Raw genomic sequence first — 22,506 nt, 5'->3', positions numbered from 1 at the left:
GTTTTGAAAGGTTTCTTTTTTCACAGGGTTCCTTATAAAAATTCCCTTTTACTTGCAGTCCTCCCAACACATCGTTTAACCTCTTGAGCACATCGCCGATTTTTCTTTCTTTTTCCCCTTTCATTTGATCTATTTTTTCCCCTTTCATTTAGACTCAATTTGCCGAGACACGCGTTTAATAGATCTGTTGTTTTTTATTCTACACATGAGAAGGAATTTGATTTCATTAAATCAGACTCGAAACATGATTTAAATTTTAAGCTATGTTTAATTTTGAAAAAAAAAAAAGAGTATAAAAATGCCTTTCAAGGACCTCTTTAGCCAGCAAAAGCAAGAAATGAGAAGCATTTGATCAGTCATCTAAAGCCAAATATTGTAACAATACAACTTCAGATAGTTGAAATCTCATATAAATGTATCAGAACATCACCATGAAAACTACATTAAATTGAGTTTACAAACAAATTAACGTAGCAATTCAGCATCCATCTTCCTTTTGGTCGGCCTCATCTCAAAGCCAGCGAAAACAAGGCCTTTCTTCCAATGGAGTTCTTCAATGTCAAGAAACTTTATCTCAATCTCTCCTGCATCGCCTTGATCGTTATAAATCTCGCCTAGCACCATTTCCAGCCATCCATCCTCTCTCAACTGTATTTGTTTTTCTACTTCTTCCTCATCATCCTCTTCATCATCTGGTATCAAAGAGACACGTTGTTCTTGTGAATGAGCTCCTAATTTGATGGAGGCCTTTTGGGAATTGGAATCAAGACCATATGAATCGGGATTTAACTTATAGATCATGTATGCCGTATACATTGTCTTTTGGGAGAGCAATCGACTGTCTATGTTGCTGATGATCGCCAGCCAGCAAACAGATACAAGCTCTGCCTGCTTACTGAACCTGAATAAACTTGTTGTGAATCAAAACATCATATCGAACAATCAACTATATATATATATATAGTAAGATGGAAAGGAATAAAGACAAAGCTTCAAGTATCAAGATGTAGCAACCACACCATCCGTCCACAAGGTGGTGAGCAGGGCAAACGGGCATAAAGTGAGTGTTGAAAATTCATATTTGTTGTTGAACAATTGAAAAGAAGAAACTCATGAAAACCTTTATAATTCTCATAATGGAAGTAATGATAATGATTTGGTGGGTATGTCAGGTATATATGCACCATGTCAATTTTTCATCAAGTAAACTGATGCTATTAATGGTTACTGGTGAAATAAGAATAGTTTTAAAAGAAAAGGAGATGTTCAAACGATTTTAAAACTATGAGAGCATCTTGAAAAGAGGGTACCAGGAATGATACCGGGGCGTGACATGCATACCTGGAGTCTGGAAGAGAAATCCATTTCCAATACTGAGGATGATTGATCCAGTCTATATACATGGTTTCCGGAGATTGCATGTAAGTCTGCTTCCCTGTTGGCCTATCCAGTTGGAAGCTCTGTACATTAAAGACAAGTCAACTGCAGCGTTACTTGTGCAATCAAATTCAGAATTATCAGTGCCGGGATATATCGTGCACATGACATGAATCTACCTACCAGTTTGCCCTCGTCGACGAGGAGGGGTTGGCAGAGGCGGAAGTACAGCTCCTTTCTGGAGGAGCAGTCCACAGGATGCGTGGCGCGTGATAGTATCTCAGCGATGTCCGGAGGCAGGAAGGACTCCCACAAGAGATCAGATTGTGCCGCAGCGAAGAAAGACTTGGAGACCAGCGACAACCTGCAGATGTCACAAGGCGAAGTGAAGGAGAGCACGTAGCTGATGCACTCCTCCGGTAGCATGGAGAAGCCGCAAGTGGACGGCCGCCCTCTGTTCTCTGTTGCCATTGACTGGTTCAACTGAACAAGTGATCGAAGATGGCACTTGTCTCCTTTGATCGCTAAGTAATGGGAGAAAAATATATGTATAGTTTGTTGTTCATGAAACATATGATATATATAGTTGATGATTTTTTTTATTATTTTATTTATATAGTATAGATGATTTTTTTTATTATATTATTACCGAGTGAAAAGACTAAGCAGAAGTCATGACATTAATTTGAAGATTTCTTCTCAGAAATTTCGACCAAAGACTAAGCAGAAGTCATGACATTAATTTGAAGATTTCTTCTTAGAAATTTCAACCAAAGACTAAGTAGAAGCATGGCATTAATTTAAAATTTTGTTTCTTAGAAAGTTCCGTTGACAAATTAGACATGTTGACCTAGTCAAGTCTTTGCACTTACTGCTATAAATCAAGCAGTCAACGGTCGGTTAAGAATTAGATAAAAATAAGTAAATAAATTACTTATATTATATTCAAACGCTATAATACTTTCGAGAATAAATCACTCACGATTTAAAAAAAACAAAGAATAAATCACACTTTACACTAAAAATTCTACATTGATTTATTTTATTGATGGATATTTAAACCTAAATGCAGAAGAAAATATTTATAATATTCACCATACATTTACACCGTTGAACAGAAAAATAAATCATAATCATAAAAGCATCTCATTTCTATCAATTGAATAAGAAAAATACTCCCATCCCAACCATATGTTCTTATTCCTATCCGTTAATGAACACCCACTCTTTATACTGTGCTGAGTTGATAACGCAACCTATTGAATTTGTTGGTGCTGAAGCCTTTGTATATACCAGTAAAGCATCCCAAGTAGTAAACAAAGTTAATAGCAAATGCAAAGTAACTGCATCTTTACTTGCATGATAATTAAATTACACCTGCGCATGTTTGCTTTGATTGCCCTTGTATACCTTTAGCCTTCATCAAATTTAATTTGCCTAATGCAACCTTTGATAAAAACTCAGCTATCAAATTGATTGGTCCTTATCTGTGTAGTTTTTTTTACCTTCAGCAAACGACTCCCAACTTTACTGAGGCCTTCCTTCATGCTATGAATTTTGCTACCTATTTAAATCCATTCAGTACTGCAAATTTGCCATTGCATTTACGCTATTTCGATTTTTCATATAATTTATAGAATGTAATTTGCTTGAAGATGCAGGTATTACAATATTGTTTATTATTATGCTTATATATATTATGTTTTATGATAAATCCCTGAACCATTTATTATTTCATCATTCCAAAACTTAATTACAATGTTATTTTTTTTCACTTTATGGGAATTGTGATTAGCTTTAAACTAACTTTATTAATTATATTGTTACAGCAGCTAAATGGTCACAATAAACTATTTAATAGAATAAAAATAAGTACCTAAGAACTTCAAAGAAATGCATAATGACAAAACATACCTAAACCAACTCCGATCTCTGTATTAATTCACCATTATCTGACAGTGATTCAATATTTGGGCAACTGACAATCTTTAAATTCTTGATGGAGGATTTTGTAGTTTTGGACAATAGTAGAACTCGAGGAGATTTAGGGCAGTGAGTTGCTGAAGCCACTCCTCTTGCTCAGGGTTGAATTGAGAAAGATCATTACAACCTTGGATTCTGAGTCTGAGCACCTGAATACAAGGGGTCCTTCCTAATTTTATTAATTCTATTGTTATAGTAGCTAAATGGGTATAATAAACTATTTAATAAAATAAAAATAAATACTTGAGAACTTCAAAGAAATGCATAATGACAAAACATACCTTAACAAACTCCAGTCTCCTTGGTATTGCTGTTATTTCAACTGTATTGATTCACCATCAATACGGATGCTGGGGATATTTGAAATTAGTGGCCAATCTGGCCCATCATCCTTCCTGCACCGGTCTGCCAATTTAGTGCATCCGTACATTTCCAATTTTTGGAGGAGGAGTGGCAGGCCATTATCTGGCAGTGACTCAATATTTGGGCAATGGTGAATGCTTAAAATCTTGATGGAGGAGGCAGTTCCTAAGGAAGAAGGAAGCTTTCGCAGTTTTGGACAGTACTGGAACTCCAGGATATTTAGGGCAGTAAGTTGCTGAAACCATTCCTCTTGCTCAGGGTCGACGTGAGAAAGATCATTACAATGATGGATTCTGACCACCTGAATACATGGGGTCCTTCCAAGTATTGCCCAAACATGTTTGAGAACATTATCATCAATCCAAATGGTGCACAGAGATCTCAAATCCTGTTCAACATATGGTTGCAATGGCTGTTCAATCAACTTTGGGCATTTCTCAATATTTATGTCTTTCAGATTTGCAAGAGACTGTAATCCACCAATTAAGGTCAACTCCGGGCATCGGACCAGTCTTAAGTACTCAAGGAATCTAAGGTTGTATAGAGACACAGATGCTCTTTGTGCACAATTATGCAACTCCAAATATGTTAGAGAGGTTAAAGTTAGCAGATACTCAGGTAGGGCATTGCCAATATCACCAGAATTCCAAATATCAAGTTGTTTCATTGATACCAAAGGGAGAACAGGGATTCTTCTTAGCTTAAGACAATTTTCTATTCTCATTTTCGTAAGGCAAGGAAAAATTGGCCTACTGTCTGATTCAGACAACTCCTCCCATTCATTCATGTCACGAAATGTTAGTTCTTGCAGTGAAGGAAAGACCTGATCAGCATCCCCATAAAATTTGGCACAAATTCTTCTTAGTGGAAGCTTCCAAATATATATGTCCATCAGAAATGGGAGATGGCCCAATGGTGGAAGATCTTCCCACCTGGCACACCAATTAAGATGAATGGATTCCAAATTTGTAAGATAATTCTTCTCCAACCAACGTGGGGAATTCAAACCTCCATAGTGCTGAATCTTAAGTCTCTTTAGATTACAATGAGGTTCAAGGCCTTCTATTATATCCTTCTCGATATCTCCCTGGCTCCTTATACCTTCTCTGAAGTTGAGCACAAGATGATCAAGGTGTTCTTTGTCCTTTACTTTTGCCACCAAGGCCTCCTCCTGAGATTCAACACACTCAAGATTCTGTATGATTAATCTCCTTCGAATATTTCGTAATTCCTTGAGCTCTCCTATCTGGTGCCCTCTCTTCCTGGTAATACGGAATTCATCTAGTTCTTGAAGGTCAGTCAATCTCCCAATCCCATCTACTAGAGCAATTGTGTCTGCATCAGCATGTAAATGTCGCATTTTGATAAGCCTATTCATTCCATCTGGTAGTTTTTTAATCCAACACAGCTTTAAATTCAGCACTTGCAGATGGTAAATCTTAGAGAATGATCCAGGAAGCTGCCGAATCTTAGTGCCGGAAATGTCCAAATATCGGAGATGTGAAAGATCACAGGTAGCATCTGGTAGCTTCTTTAGTTCTACGCGCATGTACGATAAATTCAATATTCTTAAATTCTTTAGATTTTTCAAGATTCCTTCCAGTGATTCATAAAATTTTCTAGAACCATTTTCTCCCAAGGACAAAAGATCTTCAGGATGATAATCACGATAGAATACAAGTGTTCGCACTTTATGAAGCTTTGATAATTCTGCCAGTGTGTCAAGTTTAGCTGTCCTTATTACTGTCAAGTGACGGGCAGTTGGTGGAATTTTGGAAGGTTCATCATCAATCACAAAACACTCATCCCTTGAAATATACACTGCCAACTCTCTTATCAGATCGTGAATCACATATCTTTCATTTATAGTATGTAGGAAGAAGTATCTGCAAGTTAGCTCATCAAAAATCTGATTCCCAATATCCTCCAGTGTCATCCTTCCGTGCTGAGTTCCTGTTCTGACAAAGCCTTGAGCTATCCACATCTGAACTAGCTGTTCTTTATCAAATATGTGGCCCTTTGGGAACATGGCAGTGAAAGCAAAGCACTGTTTCACATTTGAGCTGAGGTGTTGGTAACTCAGACCTAGAGATGGAAGAATATTTTCCAAGACAAAATCATTTTCCCACCATTCACTTTCTTGAATCATTTTCCAATACTGTTCTTCCAATCTTGTATGTAACAAACTTCCTAATACCTTCGCTGCTAATGGTAAACCATGTAGCTTTTTTGCTATTTGTTTACCAATCAATTGCAACTTTCTTCTTAGATATGAATCAATCACTTTTGATGAACCAAATGAACAATGCTCAAAGAGCGTCCAGTAATCACTTTCCTCTAAAAGTTTTAACTCGATTTGGTCCATTGTTCCCATCACCTCGGCAACTAATGGACTTTGAGTTGTTATCAGAATAGTGCTGCCTCTGTTCCCATAGATCAAGGCACTTCGAAGCTCCATCCACTTTCTTCCAGCTTCATCCCATACATCGTCAAGTACAAACAAAAATCTTTTACTTTCAGTGGCATCGATGAGTTTAGTTAGCTGTGAATCTAAACTAAGGAGATCAGGGCGAGAATCAGAAGCCATATCGCCTTCCAACTCTCTTGCAATCCTTTTCACATTGAAATCATTAGATACATAAACCCACTTTCTGAGATCAAAATGGTCAGCAACCCTTGGATCATTGTAAATAATCTGTGCTAGAGTTGTCTTCCCAACTCCCCCAATGCCAACAATTGGAAGCACACCAAGACTCGCATGGCTGCTGCTGCCAGCTCCCTTGCTGCGGAAATCAGCATCATTTCCGGAACTCAACAACATCTCAATTATCCTTTCCCTCTCTTTATCTCTCCCAAACACCACTTCCTGAGTGAAGGAGCTCGTCTCCCTTATTGATGCGGTGTGCCTTGAACTGTCCTCATCCAGCTCAACTTTTTTGCGGTCGATCTCGGAGTAAATTTTATCCACATCCCCCAGTAGATTCTTCAACCTCTGGAGTTCATCATCCGAAACAAATAGGTTCTTGAAAAATCGGAGAGCTGATGCGGCTAAATCATTCACCATGCCCCTGTCTTGTACCTGATCCCTCAGTTGTCTGTACTCCATCTCGTCCAGTAGGTCGTCCGCTTCGTAGGCCGCCTCTTTGAGTTGCCGCAGCCAGTCGACCAAGGCTGGGTCCCTGATCGGCCTTCCCTCTGCTGAATGGATCACGGCTTGGATGCGAGGAAGTCGATCTTGTATCTCCTTGAGCTTCTCCTCCACGTCAGTGAGCAGATCCCTGTGGTCGGATACATGGGACTCGACGAAGTTGACCAGCTTATCGACGATGTAGCCCGCAAACCATTGTCCGACCATCATTGCGACGCCGGCTATATCCATGTTTGCGATTTCTGCTGGAAAGGAGGAGAAAGGAGCGGAAGAAGGGGGGTTCAGACTCCGAGAACTAGAGGTCTTTTGATGTTCATATACCGACTTTTCTTTTTAAATAAAATTACAATTTTTTTAAATAAATTGTGTGGTGCTCAGCTTCAAGTGTGTCTGGACACTTATTGACTTTTATGAGTGATTGGGACGATCAGTTATTAGCTTCAAGTTGGTGGCATGTTGGCAGTTGGCCCTAACTTGGGTTTGGGTTGAGAAACGTTTGGGCTGATGGGCCCACATTAGGATCAATTGGGCCTTATTTAAGTTTGGGATGTTTATTAAATTACCTGATAATTAATTAATGGATCATTAACTTATCCATTACATCTCCCACATAATTTTCTTATATAGAACATTTTATTCTCAAGCACACCACGTTCTTGCTAGAGTCAGCACTACAATTCTTTTCACCAAAAGCTTCATTATTTATATTTCACAAATAAGGTCGAATGATCATTTCGTATTTCATCATCTTCTTGTTCCTGTAATTTGGTCGGAGCCGAAAATTTATTTTAGATCAGTGTTCAGTTCAGAAATCATTGCGTCTCACTGGGTTTAATGCCTGGGGCGTGGCAGTCGACTGTGCTGGTCGGGCACGTGGATCCCAATTTGGTAATGGGCTGGAATGTAGGTGTCAGTGAATCCTCCTGATTTACCCTCGTTGGTCGGTGGGGACTCTAGTTGAAGGCCGTGGGGCAGGGCCGGTCAACCAAGGGAACTAGTTGGTGCCAAATGCCCAGATACCCCTTGTAAATCAAACAAAAAAAAGCCTTTCGACGTGAATTCAAATTCCCTGTAACTGTCACTCCAAATTTAAGAGATGGAAAGGATACATCAGCGTCCTGATCACATCAGTATCCATCTTGTGCATATAAATGCCCCTACAAGAGGAGCATGTGGGTGACCATGGCCGATCAGAGAGCATGCGAGGGAGAGTTGTTTCCCTGCCACAAGAAGGGGTTGAAATAGGCACAATGGAAGGTCAACTTCCAGAATAAATTCGGTTGCACTTTGCATCAGCAACACACATGGTTCAGAATCCACTCGGTGCACGAACTATATATGTTTACAGGTCGATCAGGAGCTGCTGTCTCTCGAAAGTGATCCGACAACAACCATCTCAATTCCAAGACATGCGATAAAGTTGAAACGAACCATATCGAGAAAACGAACATGAGATATGTTCATGGGTCAGTGAGGATTTGCAGTACCTTGAAAGAGATTTATCATAAGCTCCACAAGGTTGTCTCTTCCGAGAGAATATCACCCTGGTCCTCGATACTAACAGATGGAAATGGTCCAAAAACAGCCCTATATGGCCATTTGCCACCACCAGACCAGATAGGTCATCTGAACATTTCTAAATGGGAGAATAAAAAAGGCTTCTAATGGTTCAAGATTAGTGGAGGCAGACAATTAAACAAAAGATCAGGGGGCTGCTGTTCATCTGTCACTATCGTTTTGTGCCTATATGTAATCCTTAGACATTTACTATATTGGATTGTACGTTTTGTTTAAGTTATATGTATAGCTTCCTTTTGTGCCAAGTTATCTATAATCTAATGAAGATAAATAAATAAACCGTATAATTATGTGTAATGCTGAGGTGAGAGCATCAGTTTTAAAGGAATTGTTGTCGAGTGATAATCAACGTCTGTATTTCAACAAAAATACTCATTAATTTGATGACGGCATTAATTTTTATTGACCATTGTTTGGTGGTTATCAATGTTTCTTTGAAAGCAAATGGCAACGAGACATTCATTAAATTGATAATGAAGTGATGAGGGTTATGATTATAATTAACTGGACATCTTTCTCCTTCCCGTTGGTGAATGGCCTTCAAAGATTTAACTGTAGAAACTGTCACAGAGCTGACCAAATCCACAAGCATTTTTTCCCCTATAAACAAACTTCACCGTGGGCATCAATGGTGGAAGAAGAAAAAGGATAGAAGAATTGGCGAGGGTTAGGTTAGGTGTGAGAGTTCAAATGTCAAAACATCCCCTTTTCCTTGTCCTCTTCTCGCACGTCTCGTTCTAGCATTTTGTCTTTGAGGCCGTCAATTCCAACAGCGAATCTTTCAGCCTTCTCTTTACTTTCCATCGATCACTTTATATATGTAGCTTCCTCGAGGGACTTTCCTTGACATGGAGAACTCAACCCACTCGTCGGTTGATGCCTCGTCCTGTTCTTACGAAGAAGAGAGTGGTTGGACTACCTACTTCGAGGACTTCATGGCGTCAGAGGAGAGGAGGAGAGCAGCAGGCGGATCCTCCTCCAGCGTTGTCGTCGCAGGCAATTCCATGATCTCGGATGCAGCTTCCTGTGCTCCAAGGATTAAGACGACCAAGCCGCAGCAGCCGACGGCGAGCCTCGAGGTGTCTGAAAAGTACAGGAAGTTGAGCTTGAAGAGGAGGAAGGGAAGGAGGCTACTGGAGGACGATGCCTTGGAAGACACAGCAAGCTCGCCTGCTAATAGCCCCAAGGTGAATTGTTACAGCCCCCCACAATTTCCATTATCTTTTCTTAATCTTCAGGGGGAAGAAACTCATCTTATTTCATGTGCTGCTCGAAAAGATCACTCGTTTGAGTGCAATCCCAAGCAAGGAAGATGAAAACCACCAGGACACTGCTCTGGTAAACTAATCAATCAATCAACGATTTGCTTTTCTTTGAAGTTCTTCTGTCGAGATTTTAATTTGGTGTCTACTGCTCCTTGTTGCAGGAGGATGGCGCTGCGAGTAGGTTTGGTTTCGTAGAGAGGGCGAGTGAATGCACGGAGCTGAAGAAGAGAGGGCTCTGTTTGGTCCCTTTGTCCATGATTGACTTTATAGTTTGAAAAGTTTATGAAATTGCATAGAAAAAGGGTGAAATGGAGTTTATAAATGATTGTAGATTGATGAAGCATTTGCATCTTTAGTAGGCGTTTAATTTTGCTAGATTGCAGAAAATCTTCTTTACGATGAATGAAAGAACAGAGAAACAAAATTGGAAGAGAAATATACAATGAATCTGATGTTTATTTCCAATTGTTGAATGTTTGCCGTTCAAAAAGTTAAATTCACAGAAATTAGTTTCAAATATAAATTTATTAAAATAATTAATACCCAATCAACTTTTTTTTTCTGCTTGAATTAGAGGATATAAGTCATTTTCTATGTTTAGGTGATGAATGAATAATAGAACCTTTAGCATTTGAGCAGTTGAAATAAAAGAAAAAGTTGAAAGGGAAGCGTAATCACTATCGTCGACATGATAATCATAATTATTAGATGAACTGATTAGACTATAAATTTATAATTCTATTTATGAACTATAAATTTAGATGATAAAAAAGATTAACACATTATAACGAATACATAAATTTTATATCACAAATTCTTTTATTAAGTTATAATTTGATGTATAATTATGATTATGATTGTCCTATAATAATAAGAGTGACCCAAAATCAAACTAAATCATATTTTTATTGATAATTACTATTAAATATAGAATAATTGTTGATATAAAAATTATAAAAATCAACTTGGAATTATATTTTAAATAAAGATTTTGATTCTTTTTAAAAATATTTGTATTAAATAGACTAAAAAATCTTAAAAATATTTTCTTATACAAAATTTTTAAACATTTTTGACATTTTAAGTCATTATACACAAATTTGGGCAAAAATGACCTTTTATTGAAGGAAGTAGCTCAGGTCGCGTATCGCTCTCCTTCGCTTTCGCTTGTCGTTTGGCGATCTACGGTCTGCAAACCCTACTCGATTTGGTGAGCAATCGAGGGATCTCTCGCGCGCAGGATCCATGATTTTCGCAAGCAAGCTCGAAATGCTGATTGCTACAGGTTCTTCTCATTCCTCTCTTTGGTGCGCACAACATCTCTATGAGAAATGCTGTTTCTTTCGGTTGAATTCTTGTTCTGTGATCTTACGGCTCTTGTTTTGTTACTTCTAGTCGATCCTTTTGTTTCTTGGTTCTTGGTGCATTCGTGATGAGCTTTCTTAGGGCAAAGTGGAATTTTTTTTTCCAGTTGTGTCTTAATTTCTTCCCCTATCTATCTGTGGATGAGAATGGAGAAAGTATAGCGGTGGGATCTTCAGGGAAGCAGGTGTTTTAGGGCAACATAGAATCAGGCCATTACGATCGCTGCCTGTCTCTAGGGTTTGTCTTTTTATGGTCTGAAAAGGGTATCTTGCGAGATAGCAGGGGCGTTTGCTGATTATTGGAACTGAAACAGGAAATTTTATCTGTTTTGCTCGATATGTTCATTCTTCTGCATTTGAGATCAAATTCTGGGAAACTATCCTTTGTGTTACCAAAAATCTTCATGCTAGGTTTTGGAGCAGTCATTATTGTCTTTAGTTCACGGTTCTGGTTCCCAGTTGTTAAAAAGAAATTCAAGTGAGCAATCTAAAGTTGATACTGGGACGCCAAGCGTGTTCTTATGCATATGGGTCATTTTTAGACTGTGGTATAGTTTATTGAAGTTTGGAATGGGAAAAATGAAATTAACACAAAACCTAAGTTATTAATTCCAAAGCAAATGACAGTGTAACTATTTGGAACTGGAAAGGCTGATGTCTCAAAGTAGTTCATGTATAAACGTTTTCTTCTCTCGATCTTTTCATAGCTTTTGCGATGGTTTCTGAAAGAAAGTGTTATAAATTTAATATTAAATGAATAAAATATGACCATTTGTAATTAAATGAATTAAATAAGATTAATAAATTTAATAAGTAAAAAGTAGAATAGTCCCATATTATATAATTCAAAATAAATAGATTATAAATTACCTTTAATAAAAAAAAGAATAATCTTACATAAAAAAAATTTAAGATAAATAAATTTAAAAATTATTTAAATAGAAAGGTAGAATGGTTTCACGAATTTAAAATAAATAGGTTAAAAAATTAATTTAAATAGAAAGATAAAATAGTTCCATGTCAAAAAATTTAAGATAAATAGATTAAAAAATTATTTTAAATACGAAGGTGGAATAGATTAATTAATATTGAATTATATGTTACTAAAATATTATAAATATATTAAATAACATATTACATTTAATATATTTCTAATATTTTAGTAATATTAATTAAAAATCTAAAAAATATATAAAAAATTAATGAATCGGCAATTAACCGAGGCTATTAATCGATTCAAATAGCTAGCAATTGAACACTTGGTTTATCAGTTTATCGGGGTCCAACCTGTCTATGAGTTGGGTCTGTTGAACTGGTCCAATGGATAGCCGACCGTGCTGATCTGATTACGGATCCGATTCAGACTCAGCTCGAGGTCAAGCCTAAGCCGAGCTAGATGATGTTATACGGCTTGGAGAGTTCGTCAGGGGCTCCAGCATCTGATCTGATTGCAAAATTTGAAAAAGAGGCCGCAGGTGTTATGCTTTAATTTCTTGCTTAAGTTATTTCGGGGCATGCAGGATATATATATAGTCCAGTACTGGTTCTAGTATTCTATTGTCCATGGAATTAATTGAAGCAATTAAGCTAGGTACGTACGCTTATTGAGATTGGCCATGGGTGCACATCCAGTTCCACTGCAGAAAAGCCGATCAACACAAAGCCTGGCGGCTGGCACACCCAAATAATGCAAACTGTCCTTATTCCAACAGACAAAGATAGTCACGTCAAAGTAGGGAACACCACAGTTGGGTGAATGTTAATGGGAAAGAGGTTTGCATTTTATTGGAATTCATGGTAAAAGAGTGTGTTTTTATCTGTTATATAAAAAAACATTCTACCTAGCTATTTTAATCTATATATTATTATTCACTCAACAGAATTGGGTGAAGCTCCAATTAATGATTCAGATCGTTGGTATTCATTTACTGATTAATCTAGTAAGTACTGCTTCAGCACTATCAGGCTGGAGCAGTCATTTCCAACTCAATTGGCAAACTCAGTATGAATGGCCGAAGAGGAAAACCTGCGAGGGCATCAAACACTACCAGCGTCCGTTGGATCATACAATTATGTCTGGCTTTTGGCTGGTGCCTGGTAACCTAATCAAATGTGGTTTTACTCATTCTTTTCATGATGTTACATATGCAATTACTGTGGATTTCAGCACCACATTGCTGATCTATATATGCTGGCTTTGGTATGATCCCATGAATTAATTCAAGCATTGCATCTTTAATTTAGAACCAAATCAACCAAACAAAGACAAGCTAGCAAATTAGTTTGAGAACCAAATCTAGCAAACGAGTTAAGTGGATCGATCATATGGCACGGACAAGGCAATTAAGTCAAATTAGTCGAATGGATTCCCTATAAGAATAGGAATAAGGAGCAAGCATTAGTCAACAAAAATAATTCACATGCATTTATTCCAAAAGCATAAAGGATGGTACAAGCATGCATGGCAGCATGCACTAATTCACATGCATATATATAGCATAAGGTGTTTTTACACGATCATATTAATTATACAGATAAGATGCATGCAGGATCATATTATAGCATAAGGTGTTCTTCTTGCAGAAGCAGAAGAAGAAGAGGATGAAAATGCTCCACAAATTATTTATATCACAAGCCAGATAATATAATTAAGATGCCACAACACAAACTCTGACGCATGATGGAGTGGAGAGACAACACAAACTCTGACGCATGATGGATGGTTTGGAACTTGGAGCTTTAATTTGTATTGGGAGCAGCTGTCCTTCAGAATTTGCAGCTTTTTCTGGTCGCTCAAGAATGCCGACATGGTACAGAAGAACCCAGAGATGCGTAATGAACTCCCCTCCGGAAGCAAGATGTTTTTTGTGAGCCTGAATATTGTTCGATGAAGCAAGGTACAGGATGTACTCTACCCAAAACTCACCCAGCACTTTCCATCTCTCCTCCTCCTCCTCAATTCCATCCACCAGCTTCATCCCCAGCATTGCTCCCATTCTTGCTGCCGTTTTACTATTTGATTCTACGTCCGCCCCCGGCATCATCTTCTCCCACATTGCATTTTCGTCTTTGGCGCCCTCCAAGACCCTGTCCGTCTCATCAAAAATTAGCTTCTCTTCCTTGCTGCGATCCAGCAGCAGGTCCGGCGCATTCACCACAAGGTGTGCACAATAATTTGATAGCGTGGTGGCAACTTCCTTATAAGTTGATGATGAAGGCGCAGTCTGCGATGATTTTGTTTCACAGTAGCAAGTAGCGATGTGCCACACCAGAATAGTCAGAACGCTAGTGGGGAGATCGCAGGCCCAACCTAGCTCTTCTTTCTTGCTATTTCGTTCCAGTGATTTTTCACCGTTGGAGACGTGCACGATTTGGCTCTCGTCTATACTTAATGTAAGGCAATCCACGATCATTTCTTTGACCTTTTCAGGCACTTTGATGTGTGCATGGGTCGGTCTGCGTGGCCTAGCCTTGATGGGGAAGTGCTGATAATGTCTGAGGAGCGAGAATTGTCCAACCGTCTCACGCACGGGCTGCAAGATCTTTGTCTTGCAGAAGAATTTGAGCGCCATGTTGACTAAGTACGATTTCTGTAGCCATGGAAACTGCACGTAGATGATTAGCAAAGCCACCTTGGTCCAGTCGGAAAGGACGTAAGTGGTTATTTCAGTGATCTCCATGATAAAGATCATGGCTACAAGGACATAGGTGGTGAAATAATCACTGTTTTTTTCGCAGAGAGAAGCAGTGGTGACGATGATCCAGCCGGTGGCGGCCATTAGCAATAGAGACAGGAGGTAGTTGCAGATGGGAAGTCCATAACCGAAGACAATTGGGTACTTGGAGAAGAAGAAGTCTTCTAAGAACCCTAACTCTGTCTTGATCACCCGAAACACCCTGCTCTTATCATCCTTCGACTTGATTATGAGGTCTTGTAAGATCGATGCCTTAGATTCTCGGATTAATTCTTCACTAGGATTATCAAGAAACCTACATATATACGTGTGCAAATTAATGGATCAGGTAAAAATAAGTTTATATGACAGTTGGTATTTTTTCCCCGCCTAAATAAAACAATCATCTTGCTTTCTCCTCTCTCTCTTTTCTAAACTCTCTTGGCATCATCCTCTCTAGATCTTTCGTGCGCTGTCACCAACTGAGATAGAAACTTTCATAAAGTTTATCCTCATCGATCGAATATATATGCATCTGATAAAGAGAAAAGCTAGCTTAAAACGATCGATAATGCATTTCTATCCTTATCATCAACAATTGAGCAGCTAGTGTCATAGTTCTACTTTAATAATTTACCAGATGTTTAGATAGGTATTATATATATGCATGGGTAAAACAAAACAATATATTTAATCAAATAGAACTGTGATACCTACTCATCTCATCACATTATCTAAGTTTTATCTGCCATGTATACCAACAAAATTAAGTAATAACCTACCATCCTTGGATAAAACTAATTAAACCAACATGCGAGAGAGAGACATTTATATTAATTCATGAAATTTGTGAATGACTGATATATAAAATTGCAATTACCTTCTTCTGAGCAGCTTCATCAAGGCAAAGGAGAGGCATATGTCTTTGAATCGCCCATCGAGGTCCTTTGGGTGCTTGAGCAGGTCGCCTTCGCAGTCCCTCAACTTGTCCAATGTGATCACTTTATTTCTCAAATCCTCCTCATTATTAGGCACCGTCTGCATCTTATTCTCGTCCTTCATCTCCATCCGAAATGATATCTTCCCTTCTCCGCTGACGATGTATTTATGCCCTTGCTCGTAAACCGGATCAGCAGCGGTATCACTCATCTTCAGCGGCTGATCGTCCTGATATCGCAAATAGTTGGAGACGGAGTAGATGGAATCCACCCCGTAGGTGCTCTTGGCGGCTTCAAAGCTGAAGAACCTTTCCGCCGCCTTCAGTATGATCAGCCCCCAAATGACCCACAGGTTGATGACGAAGCCCCAAGACTCGTGGCCGTGCTTATCTTTGGGGATGTCGTTGGTCACATCCACCAAATTGTAGGTGAGCATGCCGATGAACAGAAGCTTGACGGAGTTGGAATCGTTGAGGGTGCATGCTTCGGCGATGCAGAAGAGGGTACCGTGGCCGATCATCAGGATGGCCCCCCACACCACGTAGATCTTCTCCAAGGGCTTGGAGAGAAGGTAGAAGGTGGCTATATCCATGAGCGGCCCGAGCATCTGAGCGAGAAGGTATTTGTGCGTTTTATCGATGGCTGGATTGGAGTGCCAAAGCCGGTTTTTGGTGGCGGCTATGAAGAAGGTGAGCGTGATCAGTAGCATGACGCCGCAGGTGATGCTTTCGCTCAACAATCGCTGCACTTCGAACGTACTTTCTAGAACTTTGCAAGACGGCAGCGATGAATACAACCACGACGTCGAGTTCGACGACGAAGATGAGGATGACGAATTAGACGATGATGACGATGAAGATGAAGATGAAGATGATGACGACGACGATGATGATGAGGAAGAGGACGATGACGACGAATTGGACGACGATGATGCAGCAGAGGATGAGGACGACGATGACCCAGAGAATGGCCGGGTTGGGCCGACGCCGGGACTCGCCATGATCGGAGTTAACTAATCTTGCTCAATGTAGAAACTATATATAATGGATCAGATGTGGTTGGCGATACACAAAGATGAAAGAGACATGCGCGAGCAGTGGCCCGACACACTCAAATAATTGAGTGGTTCAGTATTCCAACAGATGGATATATCAAATGTAGGACTGTTTACTGGACGTCGACGTTGCATAAATCTTGATGCCGAAGTGTGATTGGCACGTCAACTTTCAGTGCCTCCCCCAGTCTGAGTGATCTTTAAACCCCAAAAGGAAAAATATAAATAATTGGTGAGGCGAGCAGAGGACCAACCAGTGACGTCGGCAGTAAACGACTGGATGACTATAGAATGTTTCCGCATGCGATTGTGTTTGATAAAAAAAAATTACAATTTATATTCATTTTTTTAAAAAATAGTTAATAGTATAACTTTTATAGCAAATTATATTTCATAATTCTTTTTATAGAAATTTTCAGATACTTAATTTCCTATTTACAATTTACCCAATTTTCACAACTTATTATTAATGTTTTTTAGAACTTAGAAAAATGGGGGAAACGAACCAGTAAACACATAACATGTTATGCATGCATGCATGCAGGGGTCTTAATTTCATTCATGCTGAAATAGTACGAAGGCTTTTTACTTGCGTAGAATAACTAATTTAATCTTAAGTTAAATTTTATGTAGCTTAATTATGCAAATGATGGGTATCTAATTATTCAAGTGCCATCTATATACTTAGTCTGGCAATTTTAAAATGGGCCTGGTGAATGATGATTATATGTATATGCTTATAACACAATGATAGCAAGACTCGCGAGTCAACTGGTGGAAATAAGGACAATATGATCAATTATTCCCCTTTGCATTTGGCTATATAAAATACTAACCTCATGCTTTGCGTGGAAAATAAAATATTTAAAAATGATAAGGTTTAATGTATACATATATGCTTAATCATAACATTCAGCTTCCTACTCTACTCATTAATTAATTATCCATTCCCATGAGTACGTCATTCATGACGCATACGTGTAAAAAAGCTGGAACTGACGTACAAACTTTTTTGATTCCGGTCAGCTGCTTTCCCTTCCTTTTCGACGTCCACAGCAATCACACACACCACCTGTTCGATTCTCGATCGTCTAAGTCACTCAGTTCACTTCAGCTAATTACTCTGTGAGCTTGCGTAGTTCATCTATTTCGCTTACTTGACTCAGTCTAGCTAGCTAAAAGCTAAGCTGTTATAATATTCTAAAAGTCTTTGGGCGTTTCCTAGGCATGCATTCTCATGACGTTCATATACAATGAACAATGGTGACGAATTGAAGCTAGATGTCTCTTTCCTTTCTTTCTTTCTGTTTTTTTTTAAAATAGTAGTGGTCCTATTTTACTCTAAAAGAAAGATGGTTTCTAAAGTTGCTTCATCATTGATGCGCAACAGACAACAGATATTATATTAAAACCTATCTTGACTATTACTATTTGTCTTGCTTGTTGTTGTTTTGGAATATCATATCAGTATTAAATTAACTAGTTCATTTATATCATTGTGTGGTTACTTGTCGCTCACATGCATGAGTGAGAGACGACGAGACTAATTTGGCTGCAAATAAAAATGATTGATATGGATGGCAAAAGGGAGCGCAGTCATTACATAGAAGATGAGTAGAAGGGACAGAATTCCAAGTATATGTGATGAACAGCGTTGAAATTAATTCCAAGTATGCACAGAATTCCAGCTAGCTAAATTTTGATCCGCGACGAGAGCAGCAGCAGAAAATATAAGGGACATAACTAAATTAGCAATGGAGGTGTACGTTTTCTTTTGTCTCTGGGGGAAGAGCAGGAGCACTTAACAAAAGCAGAGACGAGGCTGCGAAAAAAGTGAGTTTTTTTTTGTAAAACAAATTACGAACCAGATTCTTCAATTTCTTTTTTAATATCCAATCAGCCGTTGATTTGATTTGAGGGTGATAAGGTCGAACAGATAAATAGATATAGACGTATCTGACCCACTCACTCGCAATTGCTTCCTCTTCTTCATCTCGGCCATATCAATTCGCTGCAGCACGATCGATAACGCCGGCAGAACGACCATTGGAATTGACTGCGCTCCAATCAAGTTAGTTTTTCTTTTCCTATATTCCTTTTTCCTAATGATCGATGGCTTCTAGAAGAAGGGGGAAAAATAATTGGATCATACGTCAAATATTTAGGGATTGTTTCCAGCGTTTTCCTGTACGCGCGTGTGTGAAATTCGTCTTTGAATGAACCAGATTATGAGATAATTATGCAGAAAACTCATATGAAGACGAATTTTTTAATTTGTAGATTTACTTTTTTTGTCAACGGAAATGTAATTACACGAAAATTGGTTTAAAATAGGATTAATGTTGGGAGAGAAATCACACGTGAATTCACTCTCAAAATAGAATTTGAGAGTAAAAACGCATGAGTATATATGCTTGATTCATCAGTTAACATATCTTTAAATGCTCGTGAACTGATGTTTAACAGGTGCATTAGGCTGTAATTTCCATTTTTTTTGACACTAAAAAAGGTTAAAAGTTTTGATGAATAAAAACGGATTATTGGATAATTTTTTGTTAACTCTCTCCCTAATTATCTGCAAACAAAGGGGACAACAAAGCCAAGATGCTCAAAATTGTACTCGCTTGCTGAAAGATCTACATCTCCAAAAGCCGAAATGCTCTTGCCCTGGAATTGATTGAGCATGCTGCCAAAGCACATACAGAAGTTGTTCTCATCAACAAATTCAAGGATGAAGTTTATAATCGAGTTGGCTACACAATTGTTTCACCCCTCTCCATTAACTCAGAAGCAAGTCCATTAATTAAGGACTGTAGTGTTTGACATGGTGAAAGCAGCCTTCGAAGCTATCGATCTCGAATTGCATTATGGAACTCATCCCCACATCTTGGAGTTGTAGACCACATCTGCTTCCATCCCTTGGCACAAGCTACGCTTCACCAAGTTGCTGAAATTGCAAAATCAGTGGCAACTGACATTGGAAAGTAGCTCCAAGGTTCCTGTTGCTTCTTATGTTAACTTAGAAACTTTCATTCATCATGCTGTTGGTTTTGTAACTCTTGTGCAATGCAATGCGATGCAGCCCCGACCTATCTATATGAATCATGCCATGAAGGAGGAAGAACTCTTGATTCACTAATTAAGAAGAAAGCTTGGCTACTTCAAACCCAACTCTGCTGGAAATCAATGGACAGGCTCTCTGAAAACGGATATTTTGGAGCTGAAGCCTGATGCTGGTCCCCTTCAGCCTTCACCAGCAAAAGGCATTGTGGTCGTAGGAGCTACACGTTGGGTCGACAACTACAGTATCCCAATCTGGTGCACTGATATCGACTCTGTTCGGAGAATTGCGAGCAAGGTAAGGGAACGAGTAGGTGGGCTAAAATCGGTGCAAGCTATGTCCCTATCTCATTCTGCAGGCTGCATTGAATTAGTTGCATGCAATATGCTTGATCCGAGCATCACAGGGGCGGCTGATCAGGTACAAAGTCAAGTCCAGAGACTTGCCGCAGAGGAAGGATTCAAAGTGGGGGAAGGATATTTTACTGAAATGTATCTTAGATCTAGTTCATGTGGAAGAGGGTGAAATGTATTCATTCCTATCTTGCATATGGATTTTTGAAGAAAAGGATTCTTACAAGCCATTTAATTTGGAAAACAGCTTCCAGTAGACTATTTGGTATACGATGGAACATTACATTTGCGTGGTGTTGACTTGAACATGGCATATTGGCATGCATGATGCAGACGGCATGGCATGCCGCCAGTTGAATTACAGTTGGCGCACTAGTCAACTTTTGCGGTCCATTCATTATAAGCCGTCGTTATGCCATCTTCATTTTCCCTTGCACTAATTAACTGTCATCAAATATATGAGCCACCATGCCATTTATGCTCTCAATTAATCATTAACCTGTTCGCATTCCATAGATTTTAATTTGTTTAGGTGTAATTGCCAACTCCACGGGCACATAAGTCGTCGATTTAATAGCGTACTTCAAGCCTTATTTTCTTGAATTGACTTTTGTTTCATTGTTATCATCTAGAATGATTATACTGGTCAAACACATTAATATTGTTTTCATCTAGAAAGTCTAATTGAATTAAATTATGGTTTGTCAGCAGCCGCAAAACTAATAGCGCACTTCAAGCCTTGTTTTCTTGCGCTGACTTTTTCATTATTTTCATCTAGAATGATTATAAGTCAAACACAAACACATTATTATTTTCATCTAGAAAGATCACAGGTCAAACACATTAATATATTAATATGTTTTCATCTAGAAAATGGCCATGGTGACTCATGGAACCGAGGGGCACAGCTGTTGATAAAAATAACAAGTGATATAAACAATAGCTCCATAAAAAATTTGCAAAATGATTATATACTATTTAATTATAAAATTTACTAAGGAATTCAAATCATGATAATTCACCCGAAAACTTATATATAGTGTCTAGCATACTTGTAAACATACACTGAAGAGTAGACCTTCCTATACGTAGCACTTATCTGCTCGATCGGCATTATCAATGACAATGACTCCTTCAGCCTACCACCACCACTTCCTCTTCCTCCTCCTCCTCCTCTTCTCTTCTATGAGTCTCTTCGCCTCCCAACCGTTGTACAACGTCTGCGGCACCACAGGCAACTTCACCGCTAACAGCACCTACCAAACCAACCTCAATCGCCTCCTATCCTCCCTCTCCCGCAACGCCTCCACCTCAGGGTTCGCCACCACCACCGTCGGCCAAATTCCCGACCTCGTGATCGGCCTGGCGCTCTGCCGCGCCGACGTCAGCACCACCGAGTGCCGCGCGTGCCTGAGCACCGCGACGAAGGACGCGCAGCAGGTCTGCCCCTTCAACAGGGCCGTCATCGTCTGGTACGACTTCTGCTTCCTCCGCTTCTCCAACGTGCAATTCCTCAGCTACACCAGCAACGACCCGGAAATCCTCTTGGGCAACACAGCCTACGTCAGTAACCCACAACGCTTCAATCGCCTCCTCAATCTTCTACTCGACTCGACCCTCGACAGAGCAGCCAGGTCGAGCAACGAGGTTCGCGACGGGCGTGGTGAGCAAATTCACTGTGGAGGACCCGACGGTGTACGGGTTGGTGCAGTGTTTACCATACTTGTCGGCGTCTCAATGCCGGCAGTGCGTGCGCGGTCTGTACGACCCGCTGCCGTCGTTCCTGCAGGGAAGACAGGGGGGAAGGGTCCTCGGGGTGACATGCACCCACAGTCCCGCTGGAAAACGCCACGCCGCCTCCTGCGCCACCTCCGCCCGCGGTCCGCTGAAAAGGTGAGAACATAATTGCTTATACCCGTACGATCATCGTATCATTTAGGCATCACTAAATTAAGTTTATTACGCTAAATTATAGATTATTAGAAATTAATTTCTAACTACCAGTAATTAAATTCGTATAATAATATTAGTAGTAGAGCTTTATTATTATTTTTGAGTAGAGATTATTTTAAATTTAAAGTGATGTGAAAAAAAACATTGATACACCGTTAAACAATTTTATGTTTATATTTTTATTACAATTTTTATGATAAAATCAATTAATATTATTTTTAAAGAAAAATATTTACTGGATATTTACCTTTTTGAAAATAAATACCAATTATTTTTTGTTAAAAAACTTGAAGGCTCTTTGACATTCTCTTACTTTAATGGCAAGAAGTCATCCGGGTGCCGTGCTGGCTGCGTCCACGAGCTGCCTTCCTATACAGACATCAACATATCTGAGA

At 39.1% G+C, this 22,506-nt stretch overlaps 4 protein-coding genes and 2 pseudogenes across 6 annotated transcripts; 3 read left to right on the top strand and 3 right to left on the bottom strand.

The window, feature by feature from the left end:
- Positions 1-390: 390 nt before the first annotated feature.
- Positions 391-3,469, bottom strand: LOC141833278 (F-box protein At2g02240-like). 2 transcript variants are annotated; one of them, XM_074720682.1, is made up of 4 exons: positions 3,292-3,469; positions 1,561-1,901; positions 1,342-1,460; positions 391-901 (listed from the first exon to the last, which is right to left on the bottom strand). In XM_074720682.1, exons 2-4 carry the CDS (start codon positions 1,846-1,848, stop codon positions 466-468), a joined length of 843 nt encoding a protein of 280 aa, XP_074576783.1. In that variant the 5' UTR covers positions 1,849-1,901; positions 3,292-3,469; the 3' UTR covers positions 391-465. The 2 variants fall into 2 exon arrangements, with proteins under 2 accessions (XP_074576783.1, XP_074576782.1); XM_074720681.1 differs by lacking the exon at positions 3,292-3,469 and having other exon boundaries at positions 1,561-2,019.
- LOC141833277 (putative disease resistance protein RGA3) lies at positions 3,383-7,102 on the bottom strand. 2 transcript variants are annotated; one of them, XM_074720679.1, is made up of 2 exons: positions 3,642-7,102; positions 3,383-3,509 (listed from the first exon to the last, which is right to left on the bottom strand). In XM_074720679.1, the coding sequence occupies exon 1, from the start codon at positions 7,100-7,102 to the stop codon at positions 3,674-3,676; it is 3,429 nt and encodes a 1,142-aa protein (XP_074576780.1). In that variant the 3' UTR covers positions 3,383-3,509; positions 3,642-3,673. The 2 variants fall into 2 exon arrangements, with proteins under 2 accessions (XP_074576780.1, XP_074576781.1); XM_074720680.1 differs by having other exon boundaries at positions 3,444-3,529.
- Positions 7,103-9,297: 2,195 nt separating this feature from the next.
- Positions 9,298-10,128, top strand: LOC141834127 (vascular-related unknown protein 1-like). The gene is made up of 3 exons (XM_074721578.1): positions 9,298-9,636; positions 9,728-9,787; positions 9,876-10,128. The coding sequence occupies exons 1-3, from the start codon at positions 9,298-9,300 to the stop codon at positions 9,987-9,989; spliced, it is 513 nt and encodes a 170-aa protein (XP_074577679.1). The 3' UTR covers positions 9,990-10,128.
- A 3,348-nt stretch (positions 10,129-13,476) lies between these two features.
- On the bottom strand, positions 13,477-16,701 carry LOC141833373 (uncharacterized). Its single transcript, XM_074720795.1, has 2 exons — positions 15,633-16,701; positions 13,477-15,068 (listed from the first exon to the last, which is right to left on the bottom strand). Exons 1-2 carry the CDS (start codon positions 16,688-16,690, stop codon positions 13,727-13,729), a joined length of 2,400 nt encoding a protein of 799 aa, XP_074576896.1. The 5' UTR covers positions 16,691-16,701; the 3' UTR covers positions 13,477-13,726.
- A 2,647-nt stretch (positions 16,702-19,348) lies between these two features.
- On the top strand, positions 19,349-20,414 carry LOC141832845 (formiminotransferase cyclodeaminase-like protein; annotated as a pseudogene).
- An 831-nt stretch (positions 20,415-21,245) lies between these two features.
- On the top strand, positions 21,246-22,047 carry LOC141833973 (antimicrobial ginkbilobin-2-like protein; annotated as a pseudogene).
- Positions 22,048-22,506: the final 459 nt, after the last annotated feature.

The sequence above is a fragment of the Curcuma longa genome, chromosome 8 (genome assembly GCF_044706935.1).
Source record: "Curcuma longa cultivar G26 ecotype Majalengka, Jawa Barat chromosome 8, ITB_CL_G26_1.1, whole genome shotgun sequence".
Taxonomy (NCBI): Eukaryota; Viridiplantae; Streptophyta; class Magnoliopsida; order Zingiberales; family Zingiberaceae; genus Curcuma; species Curcuma longa.
This window is presented reverse-complemented; position numbering and strand designations above follow the sequence as displayed.

Coding starts and splice junctions, on each gene's coding strand:
- LOC141833277 (XM_074720679.1), bottom strand. CDS start 7,102: ATGGATATAGCCGGCGTCGCAATGATGGTCGGACAATGGTTTGCGGGC.
- LOC141834127 (XM_074721578.1), top strand. CDS start 9,298: ATGGAGAACTCAACCCACTCGTCGGTTGATGCCTCGTCCTGTTCTTAC. Junction 9,637..9,727: donor CGCCTGCTAATAGCCCCAAG/GTGAATTGTTAC, acceptor CTGCTCGAAAAG/ATCACTCGTTTGAGTGCAAT. Junction 9,788..9,875: donor ACCACCAGGACACTGCTCTG/GTAAACTAATCA, acceptor TCCTTGTTGCAG/GAGGATGGCGCTGCGAGTAG.
- LOC141833278 (XM_074720681.1), bottom strand. CDS start 1,950: ATGTTTCATGAACAACAAACTATACATATATTTTTCTCCCATTACTTA. Junction 1,461..1,560: donor TCGTCGACGAGGGCAAACTG/GTAGGTAGATTC, acceptor TTTAATGTACAG/AGCTTCCAACTGGATAGGCC. Junction 902..1,341: donor ATTTCTCTTCCAGACTCCAG/GTATGCATGTCA, acceptor AAGTTTATTCAG/GTTCAGTAAGCAGGCAGAGC.
- LOC141833373 (XM_074720795.1), bottom strand. CDS start 16,690: ATGGCGAGTCCCGGCGTCGGCCCAACCCGGCCATTCTCTGGGTCATCG. Junction 15,069..15,632: donor ATGAAGCTGCTCAGAAGAAG/GTAATTGCAATT, acceptor GTATATATGTAG/GTTTCTTGATAATCCTAGTG.